Source organism: Diprion similis, chromosome 4 (assembly GCF_021155765.1).
Source record: "Diprion similis isolate iyDipSimi1 chromosome 4, iyDipSimi1.1, whole genome shotgun sequence".
In the NCBI taxonomy this organism is placed as follows: Eukaryota; Metazoa; Arthropoda; class Insecta; order Hymenoptera; family Diprionidae; genus Diprion; species Diprion similis.
The window spans coordinates 14,784,523-14,798,323 of NC_060108.1; the positions used below are offsets into that span (position 1 = coordinate 14,784,523).

The 13,801-nt window shown below is 36.3% G+C and overlaps 1 protein-coding gene across 7 annotated transcripts in view; it reads right to left on the bottom strand.

The window, feature by feature from the left end:
* Positions 1–13,801, bottom strand: part of LOC124405541 — a 176,443-nt gene that overhangs the window by 70,852 nt on the left and 91,790 nt on the right. For all 7 annotated transcript variants that reach the window (XM_046880531.1, XM_046880534.1, XM_046880533.1 and 4 more), the window contains one exon: positions 13,109–13,171. In XM_046880531.1, the coding sequence (XP_046736487.1) occupies positions 13,109–13,152 (44 nt within the window). In that variant the 5' untranslated portion in view covers positions 13,153–13,171. The remainder of the gene's footprint in view (positions 1–13,108; positions 13,172–13,801) is intronic.

Consider the following 13,801-nt stretch of genomic DNA (forward strand, 5'->3'; position numbering starts at 1 on the left):
TATAGCAGAAAAAGAATAACGAGGGAGCGGGGGTCGGTGGCGAGGAAAGGAGACAAAAACCGTCAAGAGGTGGTTTTGATTACACCTTTTTTGTCCCAACTAAAATTTCGTTCGTCCGGATTTTGTTCCGTACATATGAATATATGTAGGTATATTGTATATATACATACGTACATACGTATACACATACACACGATGAAACGGTACGAATTTTCGTGTATAAAAAGGCTTTAAGGAAGGCACGTCGTCATTCATAGTCGAGGGTCGGCGATGGTAAAAAAAGGAGAGAAGGTATATATTTATATACATATATACATACATAAAGGGTTAGGCGAAGCATTTGCCAGCTGTTTTCAGGTTTACACCTAACACCCGTATATATCGGTATAACATAAACACGTTATTACAGGGTTCACAAATTGCGGCGCGGCAGAGGATCGCCCGAATGAATTTAAATAGTCATCGTTGCGGGTGGGCGATTCCGATTTCATAATTTGCCTTCCCATCCTCCTCAGGCACAAGTAAGAGAAGAAGAAGCAGCAGCAGCAGCTGATTATGAGCTGAGTAATGGGGTCGCGGTGGTCCAGATGCGGTGTTTACTAAATAAAACCGCGTATCGCAAATGAGCTTCTACCGTTAACCCCTTTGAGTCAAAGTGGTAAGTATTCTTACCACCTAGTTTACACCAATTTTTTTAATATTTACTTTTAAGAATTTTTCAACATATCTCTTTACCGTTTTTACCTACTTCTGATAGTATGGTAGCAAGTTTTCATGAATCATAAGTTTTTGGAGTCGCTGATTACGAATCTGAAATCAGGTTTTGAAAATTCAGTATCGCGAATCCAATCAGCGATCCTGAAAATGAAATTTGAAATTCTGTCTGTGTCTCTCTGTGTGCATACGTGTACGTGCAATACTAAATTCCTAATTTCGTTTAGTAATTTGCACACAGTCAAAGCATGTCGAACTGGAATTACAAAATCAGCGGCGAAGGTTAACTCGAAACCTTTAAACGCGCGGGCAAAAACAAATTTCCGCAAGTCACTCGGCACATACAGAGTAACGCTGACGATGAGTGCTTTTTCTCGCGATCATTTCCTCCTCCTCCTGCATCAATTTTCACACGCGTTAACATATTTTTTTTCTGCAAGGTTTGCTTCTTTTTTCCCCGATTGTTCGTTATACTGTAGGTAGGTACGTTCCACGATTAATCTCAACCTGCGTCACAAATCGATAACTTTCAAGGTACAAACTGTGAAACGAAGTAAAAATACCAAAATCTAATCCAACTGCAATCATGGTGAAATAATTCCTGCCGAAGAACCGAGGAAATTTACTCTCTTGAATCTTAATTCTTTTATGTAACGCATAACAGACTTTATGTTTTACACACAAAGACCTACGTATATATGCGAGATAATCTGTACACCAGGAGAAATTATTCGACCGTAAGTTGGGGAGACAAAAATCTATGGTTAAGAAATGAGAGAAGGAACGAAAAAAAAGGGAAATGAGGAAGTAAAACCGCATTTAGAATTCTCTGTCGCATTATGCTCGATTTCTACATGAAGCAGGGTTTACTTTCATTACATTCTATAATTCTGCTGGTTGCAGGAATTAGGTACTAAAAAAATATGGCTAAACAGATTACAAAGAAAAAAAAAACAAGATAAAGTTAATAAATAAATGAATAATAAAAGAGAGAAAAACCAAGGACAGACAGAAAAGGATCTTGTAAAAAATAATGAAATGACCTGGAAGAATTTGAAAATAAAAAGCGCAGAGTTTGAGAATAAGGTTTATTCAGTTCGAAGTGAATATCAGGCATTAAATAAAGAGACCGCAGGGACCAGCAGCAGCAGCAGCAACAGCTTACCGTCTTATAAAATGTTAATGAACGAAATATACACTGTGAAAAATAATGAGCGAATTTACTGCAAACGAGAGGATAAAATATATATGTAATGCACTATTAAATTATACACACACACACATAGAAAGGCACAACGCGGAATATCATTATACACCATGATAACTGTATAAAGTTGTTACATATCTTTTAAAAAAACATCTTTATGTACGAAGACGAAATTGGAGGGAGAAAAGAAAATCCCGATGAGGCACCTCTAAATATTAATATTAAGAGCTAAAAATTGGACAGTATTGTTTTTTTCCTCATTTGGAACAATATTTTCGGTATAACTTTTTTTTTTTTTTTTTTTTAAATAATTGATTTTTTTGATACAGCCTAATAGCTACATAGGTATAATAAACGAAAAGAGAAATAATATTCATAGAAAGAACTCGCTACAGAGATGAAATAAGAACGGACAAAGGCAGATCGTAAATCAGAACCGAAAATTTATTTTTTCCCAGCAAACCCCTCGCGCGTAGGGATAGAGGGAAAAAAAATAATGTAGAGGGAGGTAGAGAGAAATGTAAAAAGGTTTATACAGCTGAAATTTCAGTTAACCCTGAGTCAGCTAATTAGGTAGAAGCAAAAGCGCGTATAAACAGAATGCGAGAAAGTAAGAGGAAAATAAAGTAAATAAATAAAAATAAACCTTATTATTAAACCTCGGTTAATCATCAGCCATTATTTCATTAGCATTTTATTCATCAAAATCTTCCACTCTCATTCTTAAGTCTGCAATAATTTCAGGATTTTTTACGAAAACTAGCACGTTTCGGCTACCCCCGTGAAAACTATCATGTTTCGATTAGTGCAATAAGGATTTTCTGAAGATTTATATAGTGTGCGGTAGTCGAAATAAAATTTTTCGCGTCAAAATATACTTACGAATATCCTCGAAATAGCGTTGCCGACGCAGATCTTTGAAAAATGAATGCTTTTTTTTATAGGTTCTTTACAGATGTTTTAAATTTGTTTCAGATTTTTTATCAATGTAAATATCAATTGGTCTTATTATACAATTTAAATCAAGTAGTCCTAGCCTAAGCTGTGCGTAATCTTTCTACACGAATGTAACAACTATTTCATCTTACTGGAAATGAGTAAATCAGTCTTTTTGGATTTTTATACCCAGCAACATTGCACTCTTACAAATCTCTATTAAAATGTGCTAGTTATCGCGGTAGGAGAACCACAACGTGCTAGTTTCCGTAAGAAATCTGAAACGTGCTAATTTTCGTAACAGGTGTCGATATTATAGTTCAATTATTGTGTTGGCAAAAATTTGGGAGATAGAAAATTGCGAAACTTGAAAAAAAAAAAGAAAACGAGAAGTAATTGAGATTGAGAGCAAAAAAATAAATAAAGAAATTACCCAACAAAATGGTTTTTGAATTTTTTTGTTATATGACCTGCACCCCCCCTCCTTCCCTCGGTTTTGTCGCCGTATTTGTATTCACAGTTTTCGGGTCACGGTAGAAGAAAAGACGGGAGCGTTTTTATAAAAAAAAATAAAAAAAAATAAACAGCGACAATGACGTTGGATTTTTACGATAACGACAGTTGCGAACTTGCCCTGAAAGTTTACGGTTACAGCCTGTCCGCCAGCAGCCAGCAGATGATCCTGCAGGCGACGTCTGCGAAAAATCTTTTTCACGCGTACACACAACGGGTGTTTACGAATTACACCCGACGTTTCACGGCTCCGCTTTGTTACAGCAATAATGCAAACATAACTTGAAGCCTATTAACCTATAACTTAAAGGATCATGGAAAAACGTTATCGAAGATTTTTCAGCCTAACGTCAGGAGCTAATTTACATTTTGCAAGAATTTTCAACTTTACATAATAGCAACACATGGTTCGTTGAAAAACTTTTCTGCTTTTCCCTGTATTCAAGTCATTCACGGTTTAAACGAACTAATTTTTTTTTTTTGTTTTTTTTTTTTGTTTTAGATGCAATGAAAAATTCAACAATACGCAAATATTGCTACAACAGACGTAAGACCCTTCATATTGGGATTATAGATATTACAAATTTATAAACATAGAATCTTCGCATGTTCAGACAACGGTGAAAACTGCAGAGAGAAGAGAACGTCGAGAGAGTCACGGAGTGGCGTCATCCAGTCAAACGTAGTCGTCAGATCGAAACCCTGAGTGGCAAAAGGTGGATGGTGTCCAAGGTATACCCGGAGGTAGGTCGTAGCAATTCAATAAGGAAGCTAGGAGTCGAGGGGATGGCAAACAGCTCGGTCGAACTGTCGGGTACGATCTGCAGAACCAACCCGACGACGCCTCAAGGTTAATTGTAATTTTCGAGAGGGTTAGGAAAACTCGGATGAGGTTCGCAAAAACACTCAGAGAATCGTACTGCGGGGAAATCGTTCACGATTGACCTTTGACTGAATGCGAGAAAAGAACTTGATATTCACAAGTATTGTATCGATCAGTTACGAGGAAAAAATTCTTAATAAGTCAATTACAATAATTAAAAATAAATAATTGAATCCTAATTGCAAAAGGACAAAAGTAAGATAGAAATTATACGGTAATTTGTGAATCGAGATACATAATAATATATACGAATATAATAATATATTCTATAGCCGCTATTTATTTCACAGTTATAGAAATCGTAATTGCATGTAAATGAAATAAGTGGTTGATTAGTGCAGATATCGATAGGCGAGATCACACATATAAGAAAAAAAAATTCAAAATAACGAACACCGACAATTGAAAATTCAACAATTATTTCGTTGGTGCAGAAACGTTTTTCCGTATTCCTAAGTTATAAATATGTATATAACACGAGCCAAATAAAACGACTAGATCGATGCAAAATATGTATATTAATCAAGCGTACCTGCGGTAGTGATAATTTCGACAATCTTTTTATTTTAATTGCAAAGGTGGCCGATACGGTTTTAACAAATCCTGGAAGCTGGATGGTATATTACAATTAATGTAGCAAGTCTGGCACGACTGTGGTGGTGGTGGTGGTGGTGGTGGTTGTGCACCACGAGGGAAATTACGAAGGGTGACTAATAATTTTCTCGCAAGCAGCTTTTGCCCCGCGGAGTCGCCGCGACGCCTCCTCTCGTTTCGTGGGGTATAAAAATTGGAAACATTTCAAAATTAAAAATTTTTCCAAACGGGTGGATTACTTGACTGGGGAGGAGGAGCGGCGTCGACGTTATTTGCGAAACACCCTCGTGTCTCCTGCTCCTCCTCCCCCTTCGCGTCTTCGTCACCTCGTCGTCTGAACGCAGGAAACGACGACGACGACGGTGATTACGACACCCAACTCCTTGGAATATTGTTACCTACGAATGAGCGAGCTTCACTCGCTGTCGGGATTCTGTGTCGCTGCACTCAAGTCCTGCAGGCAGGGGATGACTAATTGACTGTCGTTTATACGCCCGGGGACGATTTTCTAATTACAGGTAATTAACCTAATTTATAATTATCACCAGGCCAATAATAGCCGTCCGCCCTTCTCCCCACGTACATTGCAGCTCTACCCTCGACTTATCGGCGACAAAGCCAAACCTGCATCGTTCGTTAGAATAATTTTTTACAACACGCCGTGTTTAATATTGACTATTTTTCCAATATCTTTACTTCGTACACTTGTTAATATTTCTTATTTATTATCTCTTTCGCTTCTCGATTGTAAATTACTAATCGCATCAGGTATGTCTGAATTTTTTTCACTAACTATAACCAAGGATTTTTCTTTTACTCAACAATTCTTGAGACTCGATAAGTTTCTTCTCTTTACGGGTATATCAAAGGTACAGTCAAGTCAAAGAGACGTAAAGGCAGACACACGATATTACATAGATTTAAACGTGCAACTAAAGTTGATCAAAATAAATTTAGTTGAAACGATATTCCTACAGCTTTAACGGAAAAATTATTATATCAAAGATTTAATCCTGAGATCCTTTCAGATTCATCGATAACTCCGCCATTGTTGCTGAAATATGTGGTGTCAAATTTTCTTCTTTTTTTGTCCTAAGGGTATATTGTTTCAACTAAACTCAATCGAATGAACATCAGTAGCACTTTCATACCTTCGTTATACGATATTTCCGTCTTTATATCTCTTCGACTGAACAGTATAATATTTGGTGAATTTTTAAAAGTTTGTTTTATACACAAAGATATCGTGAACAAAGTTGAAAAAGTGTGTTTCTCGATACTTCTCCAAAGTATCCGAATTTTCACCAAAACTCTGAGAATCCCGCTAAAAATGACGATACTTAACGTCAAGTTTTTTCAAATTACTTGAACCGTAACCAATTATCTACGGTTACCAGAGTCTGAAAGATTCAAGTGGCGTTACGATAATACGGAAGAAAACTGAGAGAAGAGTCGTTGATTAACAAAATACTCACCGCAGAAAACAAACGACACTGCAGAAGTTCGTTACAGAATGTACATAAAAATTTTTTATAACAATTTTGCTGAGAGATTCCTTGGGCAATGGGACTTCAAAAGTAAGTGAAAGGGAGGTCCTGTCGTACAAAACGTGGAGAAGACTTGTTAATTCGAAATGATTTCCGGTGAGATATACATGGTTACCCAAAAGTCTGCACCCAGTTTCCGTTCCCGAGTCCCAAATATTTAATCCCGTAAAAATATGTCGGAAACGAAGTTGGTTTAAGAAATTACGAAAGAAGAAATTATCTCACCAAAATTCCCCAAATACCGTCGATAAGTAGAATTACTTTTTTCTTAATTTGTTAATTATACGACTCCTTTCCCAAAATACAAGGACATAATTCGACGTAAGATTTTCCGCTCTACTCAACGGTCTAGTAATTTTTTAATCTATCGGTACAAACAGTTTTTGAAAAAAACGCACAAAAACGTCAAATTTCGTTGTTTTCTCGAAACGTCGGCTATGCGGCTCAAAAATGACTTGAGATTTGAGTTCCTGAGGGTCGTAAGCCCCGGCAAACAAAAATTCACCGCTGTGCCAAATATTTTTTTAATTCAGACCTACATTTTGACTGGATCAATTGTCGTTTCCAGCTGATCGCTAGCACAGGCGTCGGGCAATGTCAGAACAATAATCAACTCAGCTGTAGCCTTCGTAAACAGAACAGAGAGATGGTGGTTGGGGGTGGGGGTGGCGGGGGTGGCTCGCCACTGTGCAACTAGGTAAAGCGTGTCCCCGCGTCACACGATTAATCACTCGTCCTTCTCACACCCCGTCAACCCCGAAATTTTGATGCATGAGAGGCACGTTGCGTTAAAGGGTGGAGTGTTTCAACTCTGTCTGTGTTTCCGTGTTTCATCCCTTTGGATATACATGCCGCGGATAGTTTATTAGCCTCTTCAGCGCGCAACCGCGGTCATTTATTCGTTGCAGGTAGACCGCTCGTTATAACACAATATTAATTAGAATACCGACGATGGAATTGGATCGTGTCGACTTTTTATCTATAAGTTATTTAACTTTAAACTTACTTTTACGTCTGATGTAATTTTTTTTCCTATCATAACATTTCTTTATCATTTCCTTTCATTTTTTTTCCCCTCGGAATATCATATATTTTTATAAAAAATAATCGAAACGAGATATTGTTTGAAATTTACCATTCCCGCAGAACTGTTATAAAAGTATTCAGTTCGATAAATGCATTATTATGAGAGAAATACTATTTGTGAAAACTTGTTAGTTAAATAATTAAAAGAAAAGAGAAAAAAGAAAAAAGAACCGAATCGTCTTCTACAATTTCATTTCCCAGCCTTATTGTTAAACCGGATTCAGGTGAACTCTCTCCAGCGGTAACGTGATAGATATTTAATACAACCTTCGTCAGCGTTCCCACAATATCAGTATTTTATACCAAAACCACGGAGATAATAAGTTTTTTCCTCCTCTCTCTCTTTTCCGTCTCTTTCCCCCCCTCTATAAAACACATGCACACACGTACAAAATCAACCGAAAGTTATTTTATAACGTCTATTTTCAACAGCTGTATAGCCGCCTCGCCGCACATCTTTACAGTGTTTATTTTCAGTGTGGGTTTTAGACGTTGCCTGCACAGTGTTTTTCATCCTGCAAGCAGGTGTTATGACGACCGCAGCACGAAGCTTGTCTTCGAGTATCGTGAAAAGCATACGAAGGTACGGGGGGGGGGGGGGGGGGGGGGGGATAAAAAAAATATGAAGAACGTGATGAAACAACAGGAGAACGAATGAAATGACGTAACCTACTCACATCAAAGGACACGTATTATATTAGTATACAATATACATATACATTTCGAAGAAACTCAAAAAGTAGAACAAAAGTATGAAAAAATTGTTTCAAAATAATTATCACCCGCAACTTTATGAGCGTACTACCTATCTACCTACCTACGTACCAAAGTGGCCCGTTTTATTTTAAGGTGCTACTCGACAAATTTGTGACAGATAAATTGAAAAAGAAAGAAGAAAAAAAAACAAAAAACTATCGCAAACCCTGGAATAGGTAGGAAAATATTTAGAAGTTGCTACCCAGTTATTGAAAGCCTCTGAATATTTTCCTACCTCCTCCAGGTTTTGCGACAACTTTTTTTACTTTTTATTTTTTTATTTTCATTTCTCCACATTTTTTGCAAACTTTTCGAGTAGCACGTTGAAAAAAGAAAATACAAGTTAAAAAAAAATGAACCACCCTAGTATATATCTTGATCCAAACTTTGATATGTGTGTAAAATGTGAGTCTAGAGTACCCAGAGGAGTAATTAGCGCTTCATGCAGGACGTTTCTTGACCCCAAGTAGGTATAACCAAAGTACCAGCTTGGTGTTGCGCATAGGGCAGAAGGAGGAGGAGGAGGAGGAGGAGAAGAAAAAGAAGAAAAAGAAGAAGAAAAAGGAGGCGGAGGAGGAGGAGGAGGAGGAGGAGGAGGAGGAGGAGGAGGAGGAGGAGACAAGGTAGGTAGGTGGATAGATAGGTAGGTGTGTAAAGCAGCGTTGAGGTGGGCAGACGACGCGACGCGACGCGCCGAGGCCTTGCAAGATAAGTAATTCTATCGAAGAGGCTTCTCCTTATGCTGCGCTACAATACTTCAGGTAAGTGAACGTACCCAACTTGCAAGCAAGAGAGTTAAAAATCATTCGGCCGTAAATTTTACATTACATCATGTACTACGCTACCTGTTTAATACACTATACGTTACGCTATAGATTGTAAAGTCAAGAAACCTTGCGTGAAACCTTTGCGTTTTCGCGTATTAAATTAAATTGACCCGCGCGTAAAATTATATCCTCGTTTGAATTGAAGAGAGAGAGAGAGAAAAAGAGAGAAGGATAAAAAAGGAAAAAAATAAACATTAGTAACATTAAATAACGATTCGCGGACTTGATTGATAATAAATTATAAAGAAAACCGGTATGATAATAAATAACTGTATTCAATTATACCTCGAATAATTTATCATATGCATATGTATGTATGCATGCGTGTGTATATACACACACCCACGCAATCTTCATTTCGTTTTTAAATTTATAATTCTACAGGTATAAAAACTTGTATAGTAATTATACATGAATTAATTAAAACCTGCGGAAACACCAGCAGCAGAATGAGAAGAAAGGATTGATTGGTTCAATTATAATGCGGACACTTTTTTTTTTTATATAACAAAAGATTCGACATATATAGGTTTGTTAATCGAACCCTACAGCCTCGATTCGAACCAAGTGTAAAGTGAAGAAACTAAAAAAAAGTAAACGAAAAAAGAAAACCAATTAGGCAGCAATTGACGTGAGTGTAACGCGATTGAACAAACAATTACATACATACATACGTATATATGTATAGATCCCAATGATTGAGCAATGCATTCGCCTGTGTGCATAGAGATTTGAATAGAACGGTCTCCAAGTGCAGGTAATTAAGCTTGTGTATATCTTTATTGATCTATACTTCTATACTACTGTTAATACTGCATGCAGGCGAGACGCGACTTCTCGAGAATTCTATACGTGTAATAAATACGTGTGCATGCGGTACGCGTATACTGCATTTACATTAAACTATAAAATGGCTATCGTAAATAATTAACGTACAATCAAAGAAGGAGAACGTCCAATTTCGTTGCTGCAACTTGCTAAACGAGGCTGAAACTACGCTGTAATATACCTATGTAGGTGTAGTGTCTAAATAAATATATACGTATGTATATCTATACATAGACACTCAGAATCCTTATTGCATGCTCGGGGTAATTAGAAATAATATATTTCCTATATTGAAAGACATTAATTATATCGTCCGCCTGGGGGAGAATGAACGTATAAATAAATCTATGTACGTTCATAGATGGTCTGCGTACATACCATTGTACATAGATATTGTACATATGTGTGTATGTATATATTCAGCGCACTCTGTAAGCATCCCGCAACGTTGCAACTGCAACTTTCAACTTCAATTTGATCGTATAACTACATTAGTTAGTTAGTTGGTTGGTTAATTCGGGTAGGTGTACATAGACGCATTAAGGTATACATGTATACATAACGTGAAAATCGTAGATAAATTATACACACCAAAGTGCAACGCATGCGTCGAATAATTTCTTATCATTCAATTGAACGCCGTAAAAACTAGTCAAAAGTCGAAATTAACGCCTCGTGCTGTTGTCTTGGGATTAAGAAAGCAGCTTTTTTTTTCAAATCATCAACTATGCTATTCGCGACAATGACGGTGAACTCGAATGAAAGAACAACGACATCCCTCAACCGATGTGATGGAAACACGAATTTACGCAAATGCGAATAGCACAAGTTATACGATATTGGCAATATTTGAAAAACGGTTGTATAATTGGATGCTTAGAAGTGATTGAAACCTACTGTCTTTGATCAGTTGGGGTTGATTTTTTGTTTTTGTTTTTTTTTTCGTTCTTTCTTTTCCAATGCAACTTTAGATTCAGACGGACGATCAATCTTCAAGCGTACAAAAATCGAATAGCAATATTACCAATCAGCAAATACCGATCCGATCGATAGAACGAAAATCGTATCTTAAACTTGCTTGGTTCAGCGAAGAAGTCCTTGATCAAGATAAATGAAAAGAACGAGCAATCCTGATGGGAAACGATTTTATCGTCACCAAAAGTTTCGTTTATTATCTGTATATAAGAAGACACCATAAACGACTAATATGACTATGATCGACAAGCGTGCGACACTGATATCAACGGTATAAAAGCGACTCACGTTTTTTGTTTTGTTTTGTGTTATTTATTCATTTTGTTTTTGCTTTCTCTTTGTCAAGTGATCGTGGACCTTAGACGGTAGCCAACCAATTTCCCCGTATCCTGGCTTTCTTCGCTATACGGGAGGACCGAGATGCCGCAGGATATCCAGCGAAGACATCAGGAGCGGAAGTTCACACGACGATCCTTTGGCAGGAGGCGTCCAGGACGACGAGTTGATGGGCTGTTATGCAGGATCGATTTGACTAGTTGTCAGTGTATATATATACGTGCAAAGAAGCAAAAAGACAGAGATAGGTAGATTTATTCGAAAAAACCGCGAGTCACGTGTTTTTTTTTTTCTCTACCGTTGACATTCAGTGCCTTAAACTTATCGATCAGTCAATTTGTTTAATTTATTTGATTCAATTTATTCAACGTATCGAAAGTCAATTGATCACCTGTAGTTTTACGCTTTTGATTCGACCCGAGAAGATTTTTCTGCGCGTTGAGGATTCCCGAATTGCAGAGTTATAAAGTTAGATGACGTCAAAAGGCGGCTGCAAATATTCGCAAAGGTTCCTCAAAATTCGAAAAATCAGATCTATTCTTCTCACAATTATTCCGCCGTTAATATTTTACGTTGATGGATATTTTTTACTCGTACCATTCCTGTCTCTCGTCGGACTTGTGCGAATAAATTTATTTTCACCGAACGAAACGAGTTATACGAGATTTATTTGATTCGTTATATCGTAATTGCTGTTTGTTCTTTTTTTTTATTCTACAATCATTGGTATTTATTTAGTTATATTATTTGTACTTTAGCTCAATTTTCTGCAAGCATCATTTTGCAGTCTGTAGTACATAAATACATTGAATTACGAACATTGACTGCGTCTATTTTTCTTTTTTTTTTCTGTAACTAACGAATTATCGTCATTAATCTGTACCTGCACACCAACAGTTGGATCAATAATGTTTGAATAAAAGAAATAGATTCTGTACGCGTGTGTTTATTTTCAATATGATGTTACAGTAACTAACCTTATATTCGTGATATTTTGAAATTCGGCAAAATGAGAAACCGTACATTTTGCAAAATTAAAATTGCACGGTATTATTACACACAATTGTCAAATATTCTTGCCAACATACGTACGAGTTTAATTTCGGTAAAACGTAAATTTCTTGAAAAGTAATATTTCAACGGACGAGGAGGTGAAAAAAAAAACGAAAAGTCGGCAGAAATAATTTAAGGTTAATGATATCACGTTTCATTCCCCTGATAAACTTTTTCTTTCGAAATCAATATCGAGTGTGTAAATTTTAAATTGAAATATATCCTGACAATGTGTAAATATCGTAAAAATTGACACAGTTATTAAGCTCCCTGATAACGTGTAGATACCTACATTATCGTCAAGTAAAATCCGGCTTAAATTCATCATTCGAGAGGATAAATCTGTACAATAATATCATCTATATTGTAGATATGAAATTCGCAATGATCGAGAGCGGGGGGTTGAATAAATTGATTCGTGAAAGTTTCTCTCGCCATCAACGTTCATTTCTATACCGTAACGACTTGTTGTTCTTATTACTAATATTGATATTAGACACAGTGTGCAATTGCAGCGGCGCAAAGTGAATGCAAGTACAGTCAACGCTTTGTCTATGCGCAGTTATTATAAGAGTATCGGCATAATTGCATTTGGAATGAAATAAATAAATAAATAAATAAATAAAACAAAAAAGAAAATGAACATAAAAAAAATTATAAAAAAAAAAAATAAGGAGAGTGTAAAAACTGTGCTAAAGTTTTTCCCAGTCATTCTATCGTTGCGATTTTATAATCGGTTCAACCGGTGTGGCAACCTTACGAAGAGAATAATTACCATGATGGACGGAGATTTTCGAATTTCTAAAGAAAAAAAAAAAAAAGAAAATAAAAAACAAATCGGTGCAATACTTACTCCGACGTGGGATTTCTCCAACGCTGTGTTCCAGCACGCGCCATCAGGCATGAAAAATCCGATCTGCAACAGTGAGAAAGAAAAACGAAAAATTAAACTTTGTCTGACTCCTTATATATACATTATTATATATTAAAGAGAAATTAAATGAACAAAAATTTCACCTACAATCCTAGATCTCTCAAAAGTTATTAAAAGTTCATTGACGTATATAAATGAAAATAATAATCAACGTTAAAAATTTTTTCAATTCTACTTAATATTTTCTACACCGAAATGATTATCTACATCAATCACACATAGATTTATCGATGAGTAGATTCAAGGTCGTACAATAGTATAGGAAATTTATGAAACACAAATAAACTGTACAAGACATGAAAAAAAAAGAAATAAAAAGAAAAGAAAAGAAAACCACGATAACTACATCAATTACACGCGGATTACAATATTTATAAATAATCCGTATCTTAGAATTATTCCGGGGAGAGATCGTGGAGCTGATGTTTGCGTAACAAGCTCGTTGATTCGTGTCAAGTAACGAGATCGAAAGACACGCATCGATAAGTCTGTTAACCATCGTCCCCTCGAGGCTCCTACCTATAATAACTGATTGCTACTTCGTGAAACTAAACATGTATATCAATTTCGGAAATTTTACGGTTACCTAACAGCCTGATATACATATAATGC